The following is a 27,392-nucleotide window of genomic DNA, read 5'->3' as shown; positions in this document are numbered from 1 at the left end:
CTAAAAATAAAGATTTTTAGAATTAAAAAAGGTAATTTTAATTTATTCAAAATATCATAATTGGTTAAAATAGATAAAAGGAGTAAATGAGTCACAACTGAATATGCATTAACTACAAAGGCAACACACCAACCATCATCTAACCACTAAACAAACTCCTTTAATTAATTACTTTCAACAGATTGCATCAATTTCAAGAGAGCCCAACATTAGTATAAAAATGAAGAAGTGATATATAGTTTAGGAAAATTAGTAGAGAAGAAAGATTTCTAAAAGGAAAGAATGGAAGGTGCAGACGGATCACAGAGCAGCAACGCCAGCACTTATTCCAATTCAAGCTCTGGTAATTTTTTTGCGAAGCACTCATATTTTATTATTCTGGTGATGTATACTAGCACAAATTGATTCTTGTAATACCTTGCTCTTTGACAGACGTGCCAACCAAGGAAAAAGTGAGTAAAGTTCTACCCGCGCTTGATAATGATAATCACCTCCCTGTGTCCAGGGTCACAAAGATCATGCGTCGGGCATTGCCTCCCAAAACCCGTATTACTAAAGAGGCCATAGAGGTCATGCAACATTGTGCAACAAACTGTATCCATTTCGTTACCTCTAACGCAAACATAGGCTGCAAACAAGACAATCGCAAGAAAGTCTCTGCCGAAGATATCATTTCGGCAATAGGCAGGATAAGGCTTGAGGACTACGTTGAGCCTTTGACGTCGTATCTGAACAAATATCGTGGCATGAAACAAGATCGCGATGTCGTGCTTGCAAGGGGTTCAGGAAAGAAAAGGCATGCCATGGATATCGATGACTCCTTAGAGAATGATGATACTGGCGATAGCAATGCCAATCCTAGCAAGGAAGACGATGCAGAACCTAGCTCTCTTCACCAGCCTTGGTTGAAATGATGTTTTCCAACGACTTTAATGATGTTTCTATATAGCATCCATCTTACCATGTCACGTGCCATTTAGGAAGAAAGGGTTGCATGGGAATGGCGAAATAGAACAGTTGGTTAAACCAATGATGAGATGAGTTAACGGTCTTTGACTAGTTTTAAGTTAAAACCGCTAGTTCAACCAGCGCTGCTTGTTTAACTATCTTAGTTTTCCAAAATCGTTAGAATTTTCTAAGCATTAGCGAAGAATAGTTTGTTTAACGAGTGGTTTTTCTCGATCTTTGAGTTATAAATATGGGTGCTATTTTAATAAAAAAAAATCAATGTTTTAGTTGGGTCGTAGTGTTACATTTGGATATGTTGGGTAAGTAGGTGGTTATTGTGGATTGCGATTATTTTCTTTAAAAGCCTTGTTGTTGCAAGAGCAGGGCTAGGACCTAACCCTCAATTGGGTCAACTTTTTCAAATTTAATTGATAGCACTTTATGCTTTTAATGAAATGTTCTTTTTTTCCATGTTATACTCCAGCTAAGTGTTGGACTCGTTAAATTGAAAGGTGAATAATTTTTAATAAAATTTTTATATTTTTTATATAAAACATTACAATGGAAAGGTGCCCGCTCAGTCATGTCTTGATTTCGTTTCACCTTGTTCTTCCCATGTTGGTTTTTACTCTCGGTTTGTTGATTTCGACCAATTTAGATATGCACTTGACCGAGATGCCTACTCATAGATTTTGACCCGAATCTGCTTCTTGGATTTTCTCCGTATATCAGAACTGTCTGCTGTTTTTAGGGCATATCAGTTTGTTTCTAAACTTAAGTAACATTAATTGTATCACATATCGGGAGATCAATTTTGCACTTGCATGTGTCAAAACTTAAATTATTGGTTTGCAATTTGGTATTAAATTAGTAGTGGAAAACTACTACTAAAGGAAAACAAATCGCCACAAAATTGCTATCATACAACGATTACTCTTGCAGTTTTCCAAAACATCCGCAAATTGACCTACAATGGCCATTTTGCCACTACATCTCCCTTTTTTTTCATAGTTTATGTTCAGTTATTACCTGCTTTTCAGTAATCTTACCATTTTTCCAACCACCGTCTTCAAATTCAATGTGAATGCGCTTACAATGAATTAGTTTTGTAGATTATACATCCATTGATGAAACTATTGAATGATATTGTATACCTTTCCCTAAAAATAAAGATTTTTAGAATAAAAAAAGGTAATTTTAATTTATTCAAAATATCATAATTGGTTAAAATAGATAAAAGGAGTAAATGAGTCACAACTGAATATGCATTAACTACAAAGGCAACACACCAACCATCATCTAACCACTAAACAAACTCCTTTAATTAATTACTTTCAACAGATTGCATCAATTTCAAGAGAGCCCAACATTAGTATAAAAATGAAGAAGTGATATATAGTTTAGGAAAATTAGTAGAGAAGAAAGATTTCTAAAAGGAAAGAATGGAAGGTGCAGACGGATCACAGAGCAGCAACGACAGCACTTATTCCAATTCAAGCTCTGGTAATTTTTTTGCGAAGCACTCATATTTTATTATTCTGGTGATGTATACTAGCACAAATTGATTCTTGTAATACCTTGCTCTTTGACAAACGTGCCAACCAAGGAAAAAGTGAGTAAAGTTCTACCCGCGCTTGATAATGATAATCACCTCCCTGTGTCCAGGGTCACAAAGATCATGCGTCGGGCATTGCCTCCCAAAACCCGTATTACTAAAGAGGCCATAGAGGTCATGCAACATTATGCAACAAACTGTATCCATTTGGTTACATCTAACGCAAACATAGGCTGCAAACAAGACAATCGCAAGAAAGTCTCTGCCGAAGATATCATTTCGGCCATTGGCAGGATAAGGCTTGAGGACTACGTTGAGCCTTTGACGTCGTATCTGAACAAATATCGTGGCATGAAACAAGATCGCGATGTCGTGCTTGCAAGGGGTTCAGGAAAGAAAAGGCATGCCATGGATATCGATGACACCTTAGAGAATGATGATACTGGCGATAGCAATGCCAATCCTAGCAAGGAAGACGATGCAGAACCTAGCTCTCTTCACCAGCCTTGGTTGAAATGATGTTTTCCAATGACTTTAATGATGTTTCTATATAGCATCCATCTTACCATGTCACATGCCATTTAGGAAGAAAGGGTTGCATGGGAATGGCGAAATAGAACAGTTGGTTAAACCAATGATGAGATGAGTTAACGGTCTTTGACTAGTTTTAAGTTAAAACCGCTAGTTCAACCAGCGCTGCTTGTTTAACTATCTTAGTCTTCCAAAATCGTTAGAATTTTCTAAGCATTAGCGAAGAATAGTTGGTTTAACGAGTGGTTTTTCTCGATCTTTGAGTTTTAAATATGGGTGCTATTTTAATAAAAAAAATCGATGTTTTAGTTAGGTCGTAGTGTTACATTTGGATATGTTGGGTAAGTAGGTGGTTATTGTGGATTGCGATTATTTTCTTTAAAAGCCTTGTTGCAAGAGCAGGGCTAGGACCTAACCCTCAATTGGGTCAACTTTTTCAAATTTAATTGATAGCACTTTATGCTTTTAATGAAATGTTCTTTTTTTCCATGTTATACTCCAGCTAAGTGTTGGACTCGTTAAATTGAAAGGTGAATAATTTTTATTAAAATTTTTATATTTTTTATATAAAACATTACAATGGAAAGGTGCCCGCTCAGTCATGTCTTGATTTCGTTTCACCTTGTTCTTCCCATGGTCGTTTTTGCTCTCGGTTTGTTGATTTCGACCAATTTAGATATGCACTTGACCGAGATGCCTACTCGTAGATTTTGACTCGAATCTGCTACTTGGGTTTTCTCCATATATCAGAACAGTCTGCTATTTTTAGGGCATATCAGTATGTTTGTTAACTTAATTAACATTAATTGTATCACATATCGGGAGATCAATTTTGCAGTTGCATGTCTTCAAAACTTAAATTATTGGTTTGCAATTTGGTATTAAATTAGTAGTGTAAAACTACTGCTAAAGGAAAACAAATCGCCACAAAATTGCAATCATACAACGATTACTCTTGCAGTTTTCCAAAACTTCTGCAAATTGTCCTACAATGGCCATTTTGCCACTAGATCTCCCTTTTTTTTCATAGCTTATGTTCTGTTATTGCATGCTTTTCTGTAATCTTACCATTTTTCCAACCACCGTCTTCAAATTCAATGTGATTGCGCTTACAATGAATTAGTTTTGTAGATTATACATCCATTGATGAAACTATTGAATGATATTGTATACCTTTCCCTAAAAATAAAGATTTTTAGAATAAAAAAAGGCAATTTTAATTTATTCAAATATCATAATTGGTTAAAATAGATAAAAGGAGTAAATGAGTCACAACTGAATATGCATTAACTACAAAGGCAACACACCAACCATCATCTAACCACTAAACAAACTCCTTTAATTAATTACTTTCAACAGATTGCATCAATTTCAAGAGAGCCCAACATTAGTATAAAAATGAAGAAGTGATATATAGTTTAGGAAAATTAGTAGAGAAGAAAGATTTCTAAAAGGAAAGAATGGAAGGTGCAGATGGATCACAGAGCAGCAACGGCAGCACTTATTCCAATTCAAGCTCTGGTAATTTTTTTGCAAAGCACTCATATTTTATTATTCTGGTGATGTATACTAGCACAAATTGATTCTTGTAATACCTTGCTGTTTGACAGACGTGCCAACCAAGGAAAAAGTGAGTAAAGTTCTACCCGCGCTTGATAATGATAATCACCTCCCTGTGTCCAGGGTCACAAAGATCATGCGTCGGGCATTGCCTCCCAAAACCCGTATTACTAAAGAGGCCATAGAGGTCATGCAACATTGTGCAACAAACTGTATCCATTTCGTTACCTCTAACGCAAACATAGGCTGCAAACAAGACAATCGCAAGAAAGTCTCTGCCGAAGATATCATTTCGGCAATAGGCAGGATAAGGCTTGAGGACTATGTTGAGCCTTTGACGTCGTATCTGAACAAATATCGTGGCATGAAACAAGATCGCGATGTCGTGCTTACAAGGGGTTCAGGAAAGAAAAGGCATGCCATGGATATCGATGACTCCTTAGAGAATGATGATACTGGCGATAGCAATGCCAATCCTAGCAAGGAAGATGATGCAGAACCTAGCTCTCTTCACCAGCCTTGGTTGAAATGATGTTTTCCAACGACTTTAATGATGTTTCTATATAGCATCCATCTTACCATGTCACGTGCCATTTAGGAAGAAAGGGTTGCATGGGAATGGCGAAATAGAACAGTTGGTTAAACCAATGATGAGATGAGTTAACGGTCTTTGACTAGTTTTAAGTTAAAACCGCTAGTTCAACCAGCGCTGCTTGTTTAACTATCTTAGTTTTCCAAAATCGTTAGAATTTTCTAAGCATTAGCGAAGAATAGTTGGTTTAACGAGTGGTTTTTCTCGATCTTTGAGTTGTAAATATGGGTGCTATTTTAATAAAAAAAAATCGATGTTTTAGTTGGGTCGTAGTGTTACATTTGGATATGTTGGGTAAGTAGGTGGTTATTGTGGATTGGGATTATTTTCTTTAAAAGCCTTGTTGTTGCAAGAGCAGGGCTAGGACCTAACCCTCAATTGGGTCAACTTTTTCAAATTTAATTGATAGCACTTTATGCTTTTAATGAAATGTTCTTTTTTTCCATGTTATACTCCAGCTAAGTGTTGGACTCGTTAAATTGAAAGGTGAATAATTTTTATTAAAATTTTTATATTTTTTATATAAAACATTACAATGGAAAGGTGCCCGCTCAGTCATGTCTTGATTTCGTTTCACCTTGTTCTTCCCATGTTGGTTTTTGCTCTCGGTTTGTTGATTTGGACCAATTTAGATATGCACTTGACTGAGATGCCTACTCGTAGATTTTGACCCGAATCTGCTACTTGGGTTTTCTCCATATATCAGAACTGTCTGCTGTTTTTAGGGCATATCAGTATGTTTCTAAACTTAAGTAACATTAATTGTATCACATATCGGGAGATCAATTTTGCAGTTGCATGTCTTCAAAACTTAAATTATTGGTTTGCAATTTGGTATTAAATTAGTAGTGTAAAACTACTGCTAAAGGAAAACAAATCGCCACAAAATTGCAATCATACAACGATTACTCTTGCAGTTTTCCAAAACTTCTGCAAATTGTCCTACAATGGCCATTTTGCCACTAGATCTCCCTTTTTTTTCATAGTTTATGTTCAGTTATTACCTGCTTTTCAGTAATCTTACCATTTTTCCAACCACCGTCTTCAAATTCAATGTGAATGCGCTTACAATGAATTAGTTTTGTAGATTATACATCCATTGATGAAACTATTGAATGATATTGTATACCTTTCCCTAAAAATAAAGATTTTTAGAATAAAAAAAGGCAATTTTAATTTATTCAAAATATCATAATTGGTTAAAATAGATAAAAGGAGTAAATGAGTCACAACTGAATATGCATTAACTACAAAGGCAACACACCAACCATCATCTAACCACTAAACAAACTCCTTTAATTAATTACTTTTAACAGATTGCATCAATTTCAAGAGAGCCCAACATTAGTATAAAAATGAAGAAGTGATATATAGTTTAGGAAAATTAGTAGAGAAGAAAGATTTCTAAAAGGAAAGAATGGAAGGTGCAGACGGATCACAGAGCAGCAATGGCAGCACTTATTCCAATTCAAGCTCTGGTAATTTTTTTGCAAAACACTCATATTTTATTATTCTGGTGATGTATACTAGCACAAATTGATTCTTGTAATACCTTGCTATTTGACAGATGTGCCAACAAGGAAAAAGTGAGTAAAGTTCTACCCGCGCTTGATAATGATAATCACCTCCCTGTGTCCAGGGTCACAAAGATCATGCGTCGGGCATTGCCTCCCAAAACCCGTATTACTAAAGAGGCCATAGAGGTCATGCAACATTGTGCAACAAACTGTATCCATTTGGTTACCTCTAACGCAAACATAGGCTGCAAACAAGACAATCGCAAGAAAGTCTCTGCCGAAGATATCATTTCGGCAATAGGCAGGATAAGGCTTGAGGACTATGTTGAGCCTTTGACGTCATATCTGAACAAATATCGTGGCATGAAACAAGATCTCGATGTCGTGCTTGCAAGGGGTTCAGGAAAGAAAAGGCATACCATGGATATCGATGACTCCTTAGAGAATGATGATACTGGCGATAGCAATGCCAATCCTAGCAAGGAAGACGATGCAGAACCTAGCTCTCTTCACCAGCCTTGGTTGAAATGATGTTTTCCAACGGCTTTCATGATGTTTCTATATAGCATCCATCTTACCATGTCACATGCCATTTAGGAAGAAAGGGTTGCATAGGAATGGCGAAATAGAACAGTTGGTTAAACCAATGATGAGATGAGTTAACGGTCTTTGACTAGTTTTAAGTTAAAACCGCTAGTTCAACCAGCGCTGCTTGTTTAACTATCTTAGTTTTCCAAAATCGTTAGAATTTTCTAAGCATTAGCGAAGAATAGTTGGTTTAACGAGTGGTTTTTCTCGATCTTTGAGTTGTAAATATGGGTGCTATTTTAATAAAAAAATCGATGTTTTAGTTGGGTCGTAGTGTTACATTTGGATATGTTGGGTAAGTAGGTGGTTATTGTGGATTGCGATTATTTTCTTTAAAAGCCTTGTTGTTGCAAGAGCAGGGCTAAGACCTAACCCTCAATTGGGTCAACTTTTTCAAATTTAATTGATAGCACTTTATGCTTTTAATTAAATTTTCTTTTTTTCCATGTTATACTCCAACTAAGTGTTGGACTCGTTAAATTGAAAGGTGAATAATTTTTATTAAAAAAAATATATTTTTTATAGAAGACATTACAATGGAAAGGTGCTTGCTCAGTCATGTGTTGACTTCATTTCACCTTGTTCTTCCCATGTTGGTTTTTGCTCTCGATTTGTCGATATCGGCCAATTTAGATATGCACTTGACCTAGATGCCCACTCGTAGATTTTGACCCGAATCTGCTACTTGGGTTTGCTCCATATATCCGAACTGTCTGCTGTTTGTAGTGCATATCAGTATGTTTCTAAACTTAAGTAAAATTGTATCACATATCTGGAGATCAATTTTGTACTTGCATGTGTTCAAAGCTTAAATTATTTGTTTATAATTTGGTATTAAATTAGTAGGGCAAAACTACTGCTAAACAAAAACAAATTGCCACAAAATTGCAATCGTATGACGATTACTCTTGCAGGTTTCTAAAACTACTGCAAATTGACCTACAATGGCCATTTTGCTACTAAATCTCCATTTTTTTTCATAGTTTATGTTCAGTTATGACATGTTTTTCGGTAATCTTACCATTTTTCCAACCACCATCTTCAAAGTCAATGTGAATGCACTTACAATGAATTGGTTTTGTAGATTATACATCCATTGATGAAACTATTGAATGATATTGTAAGTCTTTCCCTGAAAATAAAGATTTTTAGAATACAAAAAGGTAATTTTAATTTATTCAAAATATCAAAATTGGTTAAAATAGATAAAAGGAGTAAATGAGTCACAACTGAATATACATTAACTACAAAGGCAACACACCAACCATCATCTACCCACTAAACAAACTCCTTTAATTAATTACTTTCAACAGATTGCATCAATTTCAAGAGAGCCCAACATTAGTATAAAAATAAAGAAGTTATAGTTTAGGAAAATTAGAAGAGATGAAAGATTTCTGAAAGAAAAGAATGGAAGGTGCAGAATGGAAGGTGCAGACGGATCAGTTGGTTCGATTTGTATAATTTGGGTTTGATTTTTTTGGTTATCAATTAATTTGATTTTTTAGATTAATCGATTGATTCAGTTCAATTTTATTTCTCAATTCAATTTAATCGATTAATGAATTCCAGTCAGTTCGATAATCAAATCGATCGTTTGCACACCTCTAGTAGCAAGTACTAGTTTTTGTAAACATTTTAATATTTTAGTCTTTTATAGTTATTTTATAAGTTGAGTATTTTTGAGAACTAATATTATTTTTAAAAAAAGTTCTCAAAACTATTAATAGTCTCAAATTATTTTCCTAAATCCTACTAATTGAATATAAAATTGTTAGTTAGAACCAATAATTCTTTTAAAAAACTATTAGTTCAATCAGTCGACAAATCTTATCCGACTGGACTCAAATTTAGTATAAGTCAGAATAGTAATTTAGAATGTAATTTAGTTTGAAATAGCAGTTTAGGAAGTTTTTTTTTCTAAAATGGTAAAAATGGGATCCATTTAATTCAACTGGTGTATAACTTCAAAACAATTTTAACTATTCCATTTGGGAATAAGAATCTGATGTCAACGACGCCCCAGTGTTAAACAAAACGTGTCGTTAGACGATTGGTCCTCGTTAGGTCCAGAACCTAGTCAATGCAACTCTCTGCAAGACCCCTCGTTACACACACAGAGAGAGAGAGAGAGAGAGAGACTGTAGACAGATTGGAAATGAACCGAAGGAAACTCAAAATCCTCCTCGCTCTCTTCGCCGTCAACTCGATCTCCCTCTATCTCTACTTGTCTACACAGTCGGACCACTTGCGCCACGCTCCGTCGTCAGTAACCGACCAATCCTCCGCCGGAACGGGCAAATCCACGCCGGACAGTCACCAGAATTTCCACGGCATCGGCAAGCCGTGGCCGATCTTACCGTCGTATCTCCCGTGGTCTCAGAACGCTAACGTCTCCGTCAGATCATGCGAGGGCTACTTTGGCAACGGCTTCACTCGCCGGATCGACGTTCTCAAGCCTGCACCGGACATTGGCCGGAAATCGGGCTTGGCAGGCGGCAGCGGAGGGTGGTTCAGGTGTTTCTACAGCGAGACGCTGCGGAGTTCGGTATGCGAAGGGGGGCGAATTCGGATGCATCCGGAGAAGATCCGGATGTCGGTTGGAGGAGAGAAGTTGGAGGCGGTGATCGGGAGGGGAGAGGACGATGAGCTCCCGATGTTCGAATCGGGAGCCTTTGATGTTGAGGCCGTGGGTAGACCGAGTCGCGGATGGAAGCTTGTGGATGGAGAGTTTCTGGATCGGTACATGCAGTATGGTGCGATTTCGAAGCACACAATGCGGTTTTTGGTCGACTCGATTCGGTTAGTTGGTGCTAGTGACTTCCAGTGCTCTGAGGTTAGAATTCATTATTCTGTTTGATTCTGAAAGTTTTCATCTGGGACCGTGAATTCATGTTCTGTTTGATTCTGAAAATTACCACCTGGGACCGTGATTAATGCAAATTTGAACTCTTTTTTTTTTTTTTTTTCCTTTTGGAGGTAAAATCATGGTTTAAAACTGTCAAACTTGAATAAATTGCTCCATTTTCCTTGTGGTATGATTACTTATATCCTAGTCTAAACAAGTTATCACCTTGAAAACTAGTTCTGAAGCTACTGAATTGTCACAGGCACATATCTAGTGCTCAAGAATAAGCTTTATCTTGTGTTTGATCAGTAAAGTTGGCAATTTTGCACATGCTGGTTGGACTGTCCTTTAAGATTTATGGTTTGAAATTTTTTTCTTGTTTTTTTCTGATAGTTTTTTGGAATATGAAGGTGAGGATTTATTGTTGCTTTATTCAATTCAATGAACTTTTAGATGTGACAACTTGACACTAACTTGATCGTGTCCTGTTATCTAGGTCTTGGAAATCATTAAATTTCTATTAATGGCACAGGCTCACAGCGTGTACTGAAATTATGGTTTGAGTTAACTTAATTATCAAGTTTTGAAACTAATGAATTAAATAAATTACATTAATTTAACTGGGTGAATCTTGCTATCCTGTTGAATAAAGTTGGGTTGATGCAGAAAAGTCTTGAAACTATATATACAGTGATGTGGTCAGCTGGCGATCAAGATCTTGTTTAGGAACTAAAGTTATCCCAAGTGAACAAGTGTCCTTAAGTTGCTAGGGTTTAGGGGAAGCTCATCCTTGTACATAGTCTTACCCTTGTTTCACAAAGAAACTATTTGCACAGCTCAAACATGTGGCCTTCCATTTACGAAAGATTAACCATACCATTACTACTATGGCTCACCTTATTTTTGTTCAAGGACTATGAGAACAAAAACAGTCACCAGGTTTGATTCAAGGCAGTGTACATACAATGAAACCTTCAAATGTTTGGTTAGAATCAAGCTATGGATCACAGCGGGAATCCAATTGGTTAGTTTCATCAGAAATTCATGTATTATCATAAGAAAACCAAAGAAAAGTTTGTCGGAAACCATTTGGCATGAGATGGAAAATAATGACCTTATTGATATGACCATAGATAAAGTGGATAGGTGGGCTGGAATTCATATGTCCAGCCCCACTTAGTAGGATTATGGTTTGTGGTGTTATTCTTGTTGTGCTCTTATGTTGTAGTATTGCTGATATATAATACATTGTAGGGATAAATAAAAGTTATAGTTATTATATAGGATTGTCAGTGAAGAAATGGTGACGGGTGTATGAGGGCAAGTTCTTAACAATTGGAACATTTGGCCTTTTTAAACCTTTTCTAATGATTGAAAAAAATGAATATTCCTGTGGATCATAAGTTTTTGGTTTTCACAAAACAATTCCACCACTCTGTTTGGCCAAGAATCTGCAGACTTGACAAACATCTACATGACCATGGTGTCATGGAAGTATAATAGATTTATTTTGCTTGCCTCCATTTTATAATGATTTTTAGTTCATCTTTTTGTTATGTTGTTTCATCTCTGATGTGAAAGAACCCTCATGCAGTGGATTGAAGAGCCAACACTTCTTGTCACTCGCTTTGAATATGCTAATCTTTTCCACACAGTTACAGATTGGTACAGTGCATATGTGGCGTCCAGAGTTACTGGCTTGCCTTATAGACCTAATTTGGTTTTTATTGATGGCCATTGTGAGGTATGTGTGCTCAAATTCTCATCATGGAATTATCTCATTCTGTTTGGTATCTTATATCTTGTTTTTAGCGCGCAGATCTTAGGACACACAATTTTGTGTACAATATATCTCAAATGCCACTTTAATGGCCGTCAGTTTTGTCTTCATATCTTGAAAGTCTGGTTTATTCAAATATTACCTAGAATTTTTGTACAATATATCCCAATTACAGGTTGCTAAATGGATCAAATTTTTCCATTTGGATTCACTCAAGGGTGTTTATCTTTTACTAGATCTAACATAATCATGACCCATATTGGTGGTTTACTGAAAAGTACAAAGAAAGAAACCCTAGGTGTTAAGACCCTATTTCTGAAGTGTGCATTCTCAGACTGAGATATGAGCAATGTTCTAGAAATTGCTTGGACTTTTTTTCCATTTTTCTAGTGGCAAATTGTTCCAGTCCTCCAAAAATAGACATTGCTAGTGCATGAGGCTTCTGGCAAGTTGAGGGTTGAGGGAGAATCGTCTTTATATCCAACCTTACCTTTGCCTTTGCAAGGAGGTTGTTTTCACATTTTGAGCCTTCCAGTCAGAAAAGAACAACCTTACTGAAAAAAAAAAAAAATCCCTTTTCTCCCTTGTATATGATTTTTCTGATTCCATCTTCTTCTTCCATCTTTAATGAACTATGCTAATTCCTCTTAATCTTTATTTACTATTGATGCTGGATAATTTGTATTCTTTTTTTTTTCCAAGTGCATAATTTGTATTCACTTTACATTTTGATCTATTTACTATAGTCTTCTTCATTTCTCGCTTCTGTTGACCATTTCTACTTGATTATTCAACCCTTTCATTGTTACATTCTTCACGATGAGGTAGCCAATGGCATGAGTTACTTTGGTCTTATGATTATATTGCCAAATGTACTTGCCTTACTGCCTTATCTTTTTTAGCAACTCATTTCAAATTAACTTGCCCCACATTTTAGCAACTGATATCCACACAAAAACTACCAGTTCTCTGTTATGGCTATTTTCTCATTGTTGTCGTTCCATGATTGGAGCTTCACACCCTGTTTGGAATGCATGAATTCTACAAAATTTTGTGGAATTCATTTCCAATTTCAAATTTCATGTTTGGAGTGAAAAAAAAGAAAAAAACTTGGATTTCAATTCTATGGAATTGAACATAACTAGAACAGATTCCACCAAAACTGGTGGAATTTGCAAATGAATTCCACAAACTTAAGCAAACAAATTTTGTGGACAAAAATACCCACAACCTCTCTTTTCCTATTTCATTTCACCTATTATGTCAAGGGTATTTTGGGAAGTAAGAGCAAATGAAACTTCAATTCTAGACTTATTCCAAACATAAATTCTAGAGTTCAATTGAATTCCATATTTTAAGTTGTCATACTGAACATGAGAATTCATTTAGAAATGAATTCCACATGTCAAATTCTTTCATTCCAAACGTAGCATCAATAATAAAGTTCAAAGCTGTAAAGATTTGCAAATTAAATGCTATAGTGCTTTCCTTCTGGCGTTGTTTAATTTCACATCCAATTGTCATGATATAGTTTTCATCTTTAAAGTTATATAAAATACCAGACTTCCTGTCTTAAGTTACATACCTGATCTCTTCTCCTCTGGCAAAAACTTTTCAGGCACCCTTGGAAGAAACATGGAGGGCATTGTTTTCAAACCTCAGATATGCCAAAAACTTTAGTGGTCCAGTCTGTTTTCGCCATGCTATCCTCTCACCTTTGGGATATGAAACTGCCCTATTTAAGGGGCTGTCTGAAAATGTAAATTGTCATGGAACACCTGCACACGATTTGTGGCAAGAGCCCAATGATCAGAAAACTGCACGACTATCTGAATTTGGAGAGATGATTAGAGCAGCTTTTGGATTTCCAGTAGATAGACACCGCACCTCAAAGCCAGTCACAGGTCACAATGTACTTTTTGTTAGACGTGAGGATTATTTAGCTCATCCACGACATGGTGGAAAAATTCAGTCAAGGCTTAGCAATGAACAAGAAGTGTTTGATGCTTTAAAGGGCTGGGCGGTAAATCATTCTGAATGTAAAGTAAACCTGATCAATGGGCTATTTGCACACATGTCAATGAAAGAGCAAGTACGAGCCATTCAAGATGCTTCAGTCATTATTGGTGCTCATGGTGCAGGTCTAACTCACATAGTTTCTGCAACACCAAAAACAGTGATTCTAGAAATCATTAGCAGTGAATATAGGCGACCACATTTTGCTTTGATTTCCCAGTGGAAAGGGTTGGAATATCATCCCATGTATCTTCCTGGATCAACTGCCATTCCTTCAGCGGTTATTGAGAAGCTTAGCAGCATATTGAAAAGTCTTGGATGCTAAGAGTATATATTGTTTGGATAGATAACCTTAATCCTGATTGCTGGGAAGTAAAGGTTTGATCACACGAAATCCTGTTCACTTTCAGAATCTGACATAGGAGCTCACGCATTTGTATCTAACTTCACGAGAACGGTTAGTGCTTTTATGCTATTCTACACGATTTTAACCAGCTATCTTATTGAAGATGGGGAAAACAAAAGCTCTTGTAGAAAGACCCGATATTTGTAATCAGGAATGATGTGGGAGTGCAGCAACCGGGTGGCCGGTGAAGGCACGAAGAGCTTGGTGGTTAAATCATCTGGCTGATTACCCAACCATTTGGAAGCCCAGCAAGTGAGAGGTGGATGGATTAGAACTCAGGAGAGAGTAAACTTTTATGAACATTCATTTTCCTTTTTTGGTGGGTCTCAATTATTTCCACATTTGTCGAGGACACAGCCTAGGAGTTATGATCTATGAAACCAATTGTTGCTGGTCTTCCTAGTTTACCGGAAAAATCAATCAATTAATTGAATAACAAGAGTATTACGATGTTGTTTGTTTGATGTAAGGGGTAAATTTATGAGTATAAGTTGTTGATTAGATGTAAGGTGTAATCCTTTGAGTCCAACTTGTTGGTTTAGCCTTGAATTTTCCCAGTCTCCCATGACTTTCCCTTGCTCTTTATAGCTGAATCAGAATCATTATTTATTTATTCATTCCAGATGATTGTTGATTACTACTGCAGTGATGCCCTGTTGAAGAAGTTGTGCACATATCAGGGAAAGAAGAAAGGAAAAAGAAAGTCCCTGTGCTTTCTTTGGCACTGGTCTCTGTCAATTGGAATTGGCACAGCTTTGTGTAGGGAGAATTCTATGCTTTTTCATTGAAGGTGCAGCTGTGCTGTGCTGTAAGACCATCTCCAACCCAACCTCAAATTTGAGGTAAAATCCTCTCCAACCCACCCCCAAATCCTACCCCAAATTTGGGGTAATATGTTTATTCCTATTTTGTCCCTCTCATTTTAACTATAACAAAATTGAATTCCTTTTGTCCCACTTTTATATATTTTTATTTACTTATTATTAATATTAATAATATTTAAATAATATTAATAAATTATAATCAATTAATGAATAATAATTAATGAATGCACTAAATTAGAAATTACTAAATAATAATTAATTAATAATTATTAAATATATTAAATTAAGTTTTATTATATGTTCGACTTTACATTTTTGCGGTGAAGATTTTTACGTTATATGTAATAATATTTTCTTAATTTTGTCGTGTTTAATGTAATATTTTGTAAATTAAGATAGTAAATGTAATGTTTTTATTTTTTAATATTATTGATAATTAATTTTTTTTAGTTAATTATGTAACTTTTAGGTAATAATTTAAATTGATATATAATAAATAAGAAAACAATTTACATTATAAAAGAATGTTTAGAATCAAAAAATAAAGAGAAAAGAATAAAATATTCTTTTACCCCAAATTCGGGGTAAAGGATTGGAGATGAATTGGATTTTACCCCAAATTTGAGGTAAAGGGTTGGAGATGCTCTAAGTACTGGTAATATAATGAAACGTAAAACAATTAAAACAATACAATACATTTGAAGACTGGTTAGGAACCGCTTCCAAATCCATTTTGAAAGTTTAGAAAACAAGTTTTACAGCCATTTCTAGAAAATTAAAAACTGTTAGGGCTCGTTGTGCTGTAATTTCCTTTTTAGGATTTTGCTTTTGATTTTAAAATTTTATTAAAAAAATGAAAATTTTAAAAATAAAAGCAAAAAATAAAAAATGAAAGTGCAGTCATACTTCATCTGAAAAAGGCCTAGACACGGAGAGAGTTTTAAGAGGAACCAAACACATTTAAAAGTTGGACTTTTGTAAGAAATTTGGATTGTTAAGGGTTAGCGTTATTTTTACTTTTTAATTTTTAGTTTTGAGTTTTGAATTTATTTTTAATTTTTTATTTTGATAGTTTGTTTTTAAAAAATTAAAAACGCGTTCTCTTTGTCATTTTAAAAAACTATTTCTTAAAATAGAAAATTAGAAAACGTGTTCTCTTTGAAATTTTGAAAATAATTTTTTAATGATATTTTATTTAATAAATTTGATTATTTGGTAAATTAAAAATATTTAATGTTAATATATTATTAAAAATATATATACATTTCAAAGTTAATAAATTTTATAATATTTTTTTATTACAATAATAAAATATGAATAAATAAATAAATAAATGTGTTTTGAGTTTAGAGTTTGTTTTGAATAAAAATACTCAAAATAACTTTTTGTTATTTTGAGTTTTGTTTATAATTTTTTTTTTTTTTCAAAAATTTATTTTTAAAAACATAAAAGAGAATACGTTTTCATTATTTTAAAAAATTAAAAACTAAAAATGACTTAAAAACAGTAAAGAGAACGCAACCTAAGGTTTTACTTCGTTTTATGTTTTCACATCCTAATTTTTCTGGCAACAACTCTTCCAATGAGTCATTTGGATGCTAGAAATATCCATGATAGTTGTCGAGATGGGAATCCCTAGCATCCAACAACCAAGGTTGCAAATGGTAGTAAGGAGAAAAAAAGAATGAAGAATAAATAAAAGGTATCGAAAACCTTAAGTTATGTTCTCTTTATTGTTTTCAAGTCATTTTTAGTTTTCAGTTTTCTAAAATAAAGAAACTCGTTCTCTTTACTGTTTTTAAAAATGTATTTTTGAAAACAAAAAAAATTACAAGGAAAACTCAAAACAACAAAAAATTGTTTTGAGTGTTTTTATCTAAAACAAACTCAAAACACATTTATTTATTTGTATTTTATTATTATAATAGGAAAAAATATTATAAAATTCATTAAATTTAAAATGTATATATTTTTTAATAATATATTAACATTGAATATTTTTAATTTACTGAATAATCAAACTTATTAAATAAAATATTATTAAAAAATTATTTTCAAAAGTTCAAAGAGAACGCGTTTTCTAATTTTCTATTTTGAAAAATAATTTTTTAAAATAACAAAGAGAACGCGTTTTCAATTTTTTAAAAATAGACTATCAAAATCGAAAATTGAAAATAAATTCAAAACTCAAAATTGAAAATTGAAAAGGAAAGAGAACGCAACCTTAAAATTTTCATTTTTGTAAAATTAAAATGAAAACTAAACATAAAATAAAAATAAAAATTGTAGAAAACTAAAGACCACCAAATGCTGGTTGATGAGGATAGGAAAAATAAGGAAAATTTACATAAAATAAAGAGACATGTTATTAGAGCTACATTGGAAGTCAATACCTTGTCAATCTACAATTTGACTCAAGACTACATAAGTCCTTTTGCTATCGCGGGAGACTGGGATTTTGAATAAACCACATCATTGAATTTCCCGAAGACAAAGAAAGTAAAAGAATTCGATCTAGGTATATGATAGACATAGAGATACCTTCTAAAGCAAGATATGGATAGCCATTGCAATTACAATTCAGTCAAGGGAAGATCTCAAAGTATTTATTCATTAAACCCTTCCCCAAAGGCAATTCCAATTTGATAAATACTCAATTCGAGACAATCCATAAGATCTAGGAAATGGATAGATCCAAGCCTAGTATGAAAGATCATAGAATTAGCGGTCCAAGTCTCTTTGATACCACAAGCCCTAATCTTCATAAACCTAGGACTAGATACTCCACATTCAGTCCAAAATTTCAATTCAACTCAATCTTAGACTCCTGAAACCAAGAGAAATCAACTAATCTTTTTTGACATGGGAAAGGTTGGCTCATTCTCATTGTGATTCTTCATCACAAAACTCAACCTAAAAGATATATATATATATAGAAAAAATCTTAGCAGATAAGCTAAAGATACAACATTCAACACTATTTTCATAAGCTTCCAAGCTCTCTCACAAATTCCTTGCTAACTTAAGCATTGTAGTAGCGTTATTCAGGCCAAACCCAGGGTAATCTTTTTTTTTTTTTTTTTTTTTTGTCTTTACAAGAACCTCAAGTCTAGATCAGCTTAACATATGGTCAAATTCTCGTTTAAAGTCTTATAAGTTTAATTGGTGACTAATCCCTACTAAATCAATTTAGCACCATTTATGAGAACAAAGGTTTCCTTATCTTAACAAGATAACAAGCCACCCAACTGATTATCCCATCATCGACAACCATCCATCCAATCTAGAAAGACAACCAAATGATCACCTAGAAGCCTTGGATCCTTTAGATCTTCCCATGAAATTGGATGAGCTAGGGAGACAAGTTCAAATACCTATTAATAATCAAGGAAGGACTAGCAATACTAAACACAACAATCAGCCTTGAATTAATGAAGGTAGTAGAAAAGACGACAACCTCCAAAACTTTGCTAGTGGAGACAAAACCAATAATCACGATGAGAGAATAATCATTGACAATGTTAGGGGAGATACTTCACCTCAACAATCTCTACTCTGCGATCTTAATTGTGAAGACAAAAGAATGAAGTATTAAAGACCACGAAAATCAAAGGAGTCACTTTCATACTAAGAGCAATGTGTGTAGAAGAAACTAAGATCATCATATTAGGCAAAGCAAATCTCAAAGTTGAAGCATGAATAAGAAGTTCGCAAAGTCATTCATGACCTTAACCAAAGTCTACATAGGTGGCAAAGACTTTGAGTTATTCGATCGGTCATGATTTTTTTATCTCGCTAGGTATTTGATCAACCCATTCTAGTAGTTTTGAATATCTGCACATCAATAATTTTTCCAAATTGAGGACTTTGTTAAACATCTACATCTTTTCCAAGACGATATAGAGGGTAATGATGTTTTTTATGACATGCTCTGTTAAGGCTCCAATCGAACTTTACATAAAAGGGCATGATATTGGTATGACACTCTTGTTGAATAAAGTATTAGGCATTCTCTCAGTTGAAGCATCAATTTGTCAAGAGATTTCGAGGGAATCAACAGCACCCTATGAAGTCCAAACATGGAAAAATTATGGATTGTCGCCTCTAAAATAGACAAGGTAGATGATTTGCTAGCTATTGCAACTATATCTAATATATCAAAAGATGCTAGTTTTGGTTTGTCTATAATAAAATCCCTCCCAAAACATTGAATGACTAGTACGTCCACTCTTAACGTTACATTAATGCCAAAGAACTATGTTCCAATTAAGGAGATCATATTGATACTGGAAATTCTAGAAGAAGAGGGGGCAAGCCTTACACTTGAAATACCAAGGGCAAAAGAAAAGATAAGTTAACAAATTGGAGAGAAAAAGGTCAACCCTTGAAACACATTGCCTATAACCAACCTCTATCCCAAGTTCTCAACCTCTATCTCTAGTTCTCATAGAGGTTAATGCGATAGCCAACTTCAACCTCAAAGGCTCATTATGTCAAATACACCAAGAATGAAGCCAAATCCTACTCAAGACTATAAATAGCACCATATAGTGGGACATCACACAAATGATTGTCATGAATTACAAAAGGAGATCAAGAACTTATTGCAAAGAGGAAGTTATTGACATTTTGTGGAAGAGAAACAAAAGAAACAAGGAGATCATTAGGGAAGACTTAATCTTACCGAAGATCCTCCTCAATGAGAATGCACATAGGGAGTTATACACACAATTTATAAAGGACCTCCATTATGACAAAGAGCGAGGGTAGAACAATAATTTGCCTCATGCCCCAACAAATACTACAAGTAGAGAAACGAGCTTGAGTCAATTCCTCCTTGTCCATATCTTTCTCTAAAAAGGATTTAGAATGAGTCATAAAGCCTTTGACTGGTTGAATCTAGACCTAAAGTAGTTATAGCCTTTGGGATCACTCATTAGATTTAACAAGTTGTAACTCCACAAGGAATCATCATTCTACCTCTCACCATGGGAACTAAGCCTCGGTGGAGAACCATCATGGAAGATTTTGTTGTAGTTCATTAAAGGTAAACTTTTCAACTCTTGAAGGCATGGGAGCCATGATAGGAGATCAAAACACTACAATGGATTACAACCTTTAATCAGAAGGGGTGATAATGTCCAAGGAATATCGATGTTCTCTACTACTCTAATTGAAGACTTAACTTTGATATCCATGACCAAGTTAAATCCTCAAAAAATAGTGAAGCAAACTCTATCCTCCAAAGTCAAGTTTTCACTCTTGCAATTACTTCTCGAATACTCGAAGTTATACATATGGCAACTCTCAAACATACCTAGTATTAAAAGAATAGTCATCGAGCATCGTCTCATGCTTGATCCAAAGGTAAAGTCGATGGTTTAGAAAAATGGGACATTCTTTCTTGTCAAATAAGCCATTAAGAAATAAGTTGATAAACTTTTAATGACAGGATTCATCAGAGAAACCCAGTCACCAACCTAGGTATCTAGTGTTATCCTTGTAAAGAAATCCAATAGTGGATGAAAGATGTGTAGATTTTACAAATCTAAACAAAGGTTCTTCGAATAACCCTTGCCCACTCTCAAAGATTAACCAATACGTGGACATAATGCTAGGTAATCAACTTATGAGTTTTATGGATGTCTATTCTAGATACAATCAAGTTAAAATATCCCAGGGTGACAAAGAGCATAAAACCTTTATTACGAACCAAGGTTGTTACATAGTCATACCATTTGGTCTCAAGAACATGAGAGTGGCATACAAATAGCTCGTAGTTCCATGTTCAAAGCTCATATTGGAAGGAACATGGAGGTTATTTTGGAATAAAGTTTAATCCAAAGAAGCGTGCATTTAGAGTAACTTGGATAAATTCTTGGGTTATATGGTGACAACCAAGGAATAGAAGCAAACCCCTAAAAGATCAAGGTCACCTTAAGCATGCAAAAGCCAAAGAGTACTAAAGACATTTAACAACTTACAAGAAAAATAATAGCTTTAGGATGTTTCATATCATGATCAACCAATAAATGTCTCCCATTTTTCCAAATCTTGAGGAAGGTTAACCAATTTCGGTGGGATGAACAATGGCAAAGAGCATTTGAAGATCTCAAGTAGTGTCTCACTTCTCTCTTATTCCTCACTAAGCCAGAATTTGGAAAGGATTTGTTAGCATATCTCTACAAACTGGCAAGCCCTTACTGGAGTATTGGTACCAGAATATGGAAAACATTAATGAGCTATTTATTATATTAGTAAAATGTCACATGGGATTGAATCGTGATATTCTATCATTGAAAAACTTGTCCTAGCTCTCATTACTATGGCTAAGAAGATGGGACATTATTTTTTGGCTCATACTGTAATTATCTTGAAAAATATGCCCTTAAAAAAATTTTCAAAAATCAAATCTTGCAAGAAGAATGCTAGTGTGGATGATAGAATTCAATGAATTTGATATTCAATACAACCCTCGATAAGCCCTACAATCTCAAGTTTTAGACAATTTTGTGTCTAAGCCTACTAGGTTCAAGTCAACTCCAGGAAAAAAGGAAAACCCCAAAGTCTCAAACCCTTGGATTTGTAAGCTGATGGTGCTTCAAGCAAAAGGGCAACGAGGCTAAGGTATTATTGATAAGCCCAAAAGGCAACACTCTCAAGTATGCCTAAGGTTCAACTTTCCCACAACTAATAATGAAGTAGAACCTTTTTGGCTGGGCTCAATTTGGCATGTGAGGTGAAAGCAACGAGCTTGAAGTCTTATAATGACTCCCATTTCACAGTAAATTTAATTTCCAACAAATTCAAAACAAGAGACCTAAAGATGGTTAACTATCTTTACAAGGTAACCAAAATCGTTTCTACTTTAAAGTAATTTTCTCTTGTCCACATACAAGGATCCCAAAATGAACAAGCAGAGGATTTGTCTCATTTGGCCTTGTTATCAAAAGAGAACCTACCCAAGGATGTTTGGATGGAAACCTTATCAAAGCCTAGTGTTGAGTCATTTGTTATGTTTTGATTTGATGAAAAGACATTTGTTGATGATTAACAAAATAGTGTATTAAGAGATATAAGATGATAGAAGAAATAATTGAGTAAGCCCGGTAATCAATCGAGTATATCAATCTTTTAATTGAGTAAAGATTATTTGTAATCGAGTAAGCTAAATCTGTTTAAAAGATAATAGATTACAAGTTATGGCATATTCGAGTAAGCATAAATTATACTCGACTAAATATGATTTTGTACTCAAGTAGATAATGCAAGTTTCTAACCAAACAAAATTAATCGAGTACTTAAAATTTGTATTCAAGTAATCATCTAAAAGTACTCAAGTAAATCTCATTTGTAATTGAGTATATATGCTCTAGAAAGTTGTTAAGTCTACCTTGATGTAATGGAGTAAGAGTTCATTTATATTTGAGTGTAATGTCATTAGTAATTGAGTAATTATATGTACCCTATTTTATAATTGAGTGAAATTCTTTTTTATTCAAGTAATGAATTCATGTAAAGTAAGCCTATAAGCTAAATCATTAGGCTTACCCTCTTCAATCAAGTAAAATACATTTGTAATCAAGTAAGTCAATTATGCCTAAAAGATAATTGATTAAAGGTTAAAATGTGTTCGAGTAAGTAAGGTTGTTAAAATCGAGATTTTCAGTGAGATAGTAAAAAGGTTCATAAAATCGAATCGTAAAATCATAAGAGTTTACAAATAATTAAAAATATTTTTTATTTTATATAAATATATATTTATAATAACATAATTCTTAATATAAATGAAATACATGTACCTATTTCAAAATTACTTAATCTATCAATTTCAAAAATACTAAATAATATGAAATTTTTGAATATTAAGTTTATCATTTATCATCAATTCATCATTCATCTATCCATAATCAAAATTTCAAACAACAAACATTATCATCATCGTCAACAAACATTGTTCTTAAATATAAATAAAAATACTAAGTCATAAAAATAACAAACATTGTTAACTTTTACATTATGTCATTATAAGCACAACATACAAACTAAAATAAATCATTAATAGAAATATTTAAATCTTCATCAAGTCCAAGCTATGACCATCGCCGTCATTATTAACATTTTCTAAATCAATGTCATCTTCAAATTCAAAATCTCCAACAAAAATATCATTATTACCCAATTCTAAATCTCTTAAAGGCTCTGATAGGCCTTTATTATCATTTTTGTCTTGGTCAAGCACCACATGATCTTCACCTTCATCTTCATGACTTTCCAAATCTTCACCAACTTCATTTTCCCCACTCTCCATCATTGTTGCACCATCAAGAATATCTAAACCATTTTCATTGGATGAATTAATATGGCTAAACTCCTCTGTTATCCATTCATCATCTGAGGATAGCTCATCAACGCCAAAAGTTGTTACATCTTTTATGAATTGTCTATCTCTCAACTTTAAATTATACATTAAAAAAATCAAGTCATTCATCTTCTTTTGATGCAAACGATTTCTTCGCTTTGTGTGAACCTGAAACATAATTTATAAAGTTATCACAAATCAATTGTTAGTTTGCATCAAAACATGGTGTTCAAATTTTAAAGTATAATTAAAATAATGACTAAGTATATTTTGCTTACCATTTCAAATGCACTTTGTTGAGCCAACTTGCTCATATTAATTAAGTTTTGATGATTAACAAAAATATTTTTATGATATAAATGTATTTCTTTCTCATATAAAAAAAATAAATTTATTTTAAATTAAAAGTAGGTTCAAAGAGTAAATTTATTCTGAATTAAAGGTGGATTGTCTTTAAATATGTTTCCTTCTTTTGATCATTTATGTCTCAAAAGTTTATGTTTGAATTTTTATTTATTGATAAATACTTTTATTACTTATGAAAAAAATATATTTATTTTGAATTAAAGAAGAATTACTTTTAGACATATTTTTCCTTTCTCATACAAAAAGTAAATTTATTTTGAATTAAAGAGAATTGGTCTTAGATATGTTTTCCCTTACTCATGCAAAAAGTAATTTTATTTTAAATTAAAAGATATTGCTTTTAGACATGTTTTCTTATTTTAATCATTTATGTCTCAAAAGCTTATATTTAAATTTTTAAATCTTGATTTTGCATACAAAAAGTAAATTTATTTTGAATTAAAGGTGAGACATGTTTTCTTATTGTTTGAGAAAATCTAAATATTTTTTGAATTTCAAATTTCATATTAACCCTTTCTTTAGTGGCTAAAATGCTTATAAATACCCCCAAACTCATTTTTTAAGTATCCATTGCACATATTGCACATCCAAAGCTCCCAAAAGCTCTCAAGCTAATTTCCAAGCATTCCAAGGCTCTCAAAGATTCATTGTTCATCCACTGAAGAGCCACAAGGCAAGTGGAGAAAAGTTTTTCAAGTCTTCTACAACAAATCCGAACCTCTCCATTTGAGATTATAAATTTATTTATTTATTTAAATATTATTATCTTATATAATTTGTTCTTAATTACTTATTTGTGTCTAAATGTGGACAAATTATTTGTAAATATTTAAATTATTATTGAGAATTATATAGGTTTTCTAGATCTATTAAAATCTAAGTGAATCTAGTTTCCAAAGTAAGGTAAGGAAAAAACTTTAGTGTAGCGGTTGCTTAGAACCCATTGTAATCTAGGTGTGTATCTAGTTTTCAAGATGAGCTAGTGTGGAAACCTTAGTAATTTTGATTTAGTGGAACTCTAAGGGTGGTTAGACCTTGGGATAGTGGATTAGGTGTGTGTGAAAATACCGAACCACTATAAATTGTGTCGTGCCTCATTATATTTATTTTTGTTATATCTTGTGGCTACATTTATTATTAATCTCAAATACAATTTATTATATTTATCAAATATATATTTTTTAATAAAATCATTAATCAATAATATTTATTAAAATTGAGAAACACTTTAATCACTTAATTCACTCCCTTCTTGAGTGGCCATACCCTAAGAGACCAACACACTCCAATTTCGTTCACACCCAGAAGAGCTGCATGTCAAACTCAACACACGAATAGCAAATCTTTGCAACTCAGGACATCTATCTCCATAGGTGTCCCACCACTTTCCTAGAGCCTTTTCATCCCTTGAATACTTAGCAGATTTATGGCTAAATAACCCTTTTGCATCTTTAAACATATCAAGTTGCACATCTATTTTGTCCATTTTATCTGGATCTCTAACCATTCTTTCAATGCAGTTAAATAGTCCCAATTTTATTTTCATATTAATTTTAAAATTTGGACTATAATTGTAATATCCTAGCATTTTGAGAATAATAATAATTGATTTTGTATTTAAAACATCAATTAGAGATTATAATTGAAAAAAAAAAATTAATAGGATTAGAGTTAGTGGACTAAATTGGAAAAATAAAGACTAAGTAAATAGGTTTAGAGTTAGTGGGCTAAATTAGAAAAATAAAGACTAAGTAAATGGGTTTAGATTTAATGAGCTAAGTTGAAAAAAATAAAAGGCTAAGTAAATGGGCTAATTAGTAGGTTAAGAAAATAGATTTAAAATTAATGAATTAAATAAAAGAATAATCTATTTAGAATAAGATTTAGTAGAAAATAATTAAGAAAGATGAGAAAATAATTAAAGATGATAGGTGAAATAATTGAGAAATGTTGGAGACAAATTAAGGTGTGAACAAATAATCAAAGATAATGAGTGAAATAATTAAGAAATATTGGAGACAAATTAGGGTGTGGATAAATAATTAAAGATTATGAGTGAGATTTAGTGGAAAATAATTAAGAAAGATGACAAAATAATTAAAGATGATGGGTGAAATAATTGAGAAATATTGGAGATAAATTAAGGTGTGGACAAATAATCAAAGATAATGAGTGAAATAATTAAGAAATGTTGGAAACAAAGTAGGGTGTGGACAAATAATTAAATATTATGAGTGAGATTTAGTGAAAAATAATTAAGAAAGATGACAAGATAATTAAAGATGATGAGTGAAATAATTGAGAAATGTGGGAGACAAAGTAAGGTGTGAATAAATAATTAAGGATTTTTAGTGAGATTTAATGAAAAATAATTAAGAAATGTGACAAAATAATTAAAGATAGTGGGTCACTACAATTATGTTAAGCTTAATTCAACCTCCTATAAATAGAGGAAACTTGAAAGGTTTAAGAACTTAAATTAGAAGGAAAAATGTTGAAAGAAATATTTGAGAGTGAGAAAGAGATTTGAAAAAGAGAAAGAAAAAAAAATAGAGAGAGAGAGATAAAAATACCAAACAAATTCCTAAAAAAATCCTATAGGTTGGATTTAGTAGTTTGTGTGAAAATTTGTGGTAGAAGGCGTTGTTGGATGCGCAAATTGAGGCTTCGTTGTAATATAAAAGAATACCGAATCGCTCCGAGGGAAGGTAAGTTATCTTCAAAAATTTCTTGAAAAATTTCAAATATATGAGAATGATATTTTAGAATTTTTTATGACGAAATTGGAAGAGAAATGCATGATTGGTATTTATTATGAATTTTTGAGGCAATAGATGCTTGAAAATCAAAGAGAAAATGAGAAATAAATAGAATATGAATTTTGAAAATTATGAGGAAATTTATGGGGCTTAGGAATATTGTTTTAGGAATTATTGTGAAGAGAAATTGAGAAAATTTTATGAGAAACTATTTATTTCATAACCTGGAGAAAATAATAGAAGAAAATGGGAGAAATTAGGAAAATTAGAGAAAATTATAAATCTGATTTTCTTAAGTAATTATGATGCCCATGATATGTCAAGGTTCATAATTGAGAATGGTTGGAAGCCCGATACGAATTTTGAGGCAAAATTATGTTAGGGGCAAAATTATCTTTTTGCAAGGTAAGTGGTACTTTCAAACTGAATTTAGTTTTATGAAAATATTTAGTTTATAAGTGGTACTTCCAAACTGAATTTAGTTTTATGAAAATATTTGGTTTATAAGTGGTTCGATCCAAAACCTGATTTTACGTAAATGATTTTATCATGTTGTCATGCCTTGATGTGAATATGTCATGTAGATTACATTTACATGTTTGATTTATGAAATATGCATATGAACATGATGAGATTCATGGTCATACATTGCATGGGTTTGGGATTAGGTACTGGCTCCATTACTTTGCCAAGGGTGTTGCACCCATACACCTCGGTCTGATAGGGAGACTAGAAAAATG

General features: G+C 33.1%; 5 protein-coding genes across 5 annotated transcripts; all 5 read left to right on the top strand.

Moving 5' to 3' along the window:
- Positions 1 to 282: 282 nt before the first annotated feature.
- Positions 283 to 914, top strand: LOC127811199 (transcriptional activator hap3-like). The gene is made up of 2 exons (XM_052350907.1): positions 283 to 343; positions 433 to 914. The coding sequence occupies exons 1-2, from the start codon at positions 283 to 285 to the stop codon at positions 912 to 914; spliced, it is 543 nt and encodes a 180-aa protein (XP_052206867.1).
- Positions 915 to 2,626: 1,712 nt separating this feature from the next.
- LOC127811198 (nuclear transcription factor Y subunit B-6-like) lies at positions 2,627 to 3,022 on the top strand. The gene has a single exon (XM_052350906.1). It carries the CDS (start codon positions 2,627 to 2,629, stop codon positions 3,020 to 3,022), a length of 396 nt encoding a protein of 131 aa, XP_052206866.1.
- Positions 3,023 to 4,494: 1,472 nt separating this feature from the next.
- On the top strand, positions 4,495 to 5,126 carry LOC127811197 (transcriptional activator hap3-like). The gene is made up of 2 exons (XM_052350905.1): positions 4,495 to 4,555; positions 4,645 to 5,126. The coding sequence occupies exons 1-2, from the start codon at positions 4,495 to 4,497 to the stop codon at positions 5,124 to 5,126; spliced, it is 543 nt and encodes a 180-aa protein (XP_052206865.1).
- Positions 5,127 to 6,634: 1,508 nt separating this feature from the next.
- Positions 6,635 to 7,234, top strand: LOC127811196 (transcriptional activator hap3-like). The gene is made up of 2 exons (XM_052350903.1): positions 6,635 to 6,664; positions 6,767 to 7,234. The coding sequence occupies exons 1-2, from the start codon at positions 6,635 to 6,637 to the stop codon at positions 7,232 to 7,234; spliced, it is 498 nt and encodes a 165-aa protein (XP_052206863.1).
- Positions 7,235 to 9,368: 2,134 nt separating this feature from the next.
- LOC127812048 (beta-1,2-xylosyltransferase) lies at positions 9,369 to 14,963 on the top strand. Its single transcript, XM_052352328.1, has 3 exons — positions 9,369 to 10,127; positions 11,734 to 11,883; positions 13,538 to 14,963. Exons 1-3 carry the CDS (start codon positions 9,375 to 9,377, stop codon positions 14,258 to 14,260), a joined length of 1,626 nt encoding a protein of 541 aa, XP_052208288.1. The 5' UTR covers positions 9,369 to 9,374; the 3' UTR covers positions 14,261 to 14,963.
- Positions 14,964 to 27,392: the final 12,429 nt, after the last annotated feature.

Source organism: Diospyros lotus, chromosome 10 (assembly GCF_014633365.1).
Source record: "Diospyros lotus cultivar Yz01 chromosome 10, ASM1463336v1, whole genome shotgun sequence".
NCBI classification, from domain to species: Eukaryota; Viridiplantae; Streptophyta; class Magnoliopsida; order Ericales; family Ebenaceae; genus Diospyros; species Diospyros lotus.
The sequence above is the reverse complement of the archived record's forward strand: the minus strand, read 5'-3'. Positions and strand labels throughout refer to the sequence as shown.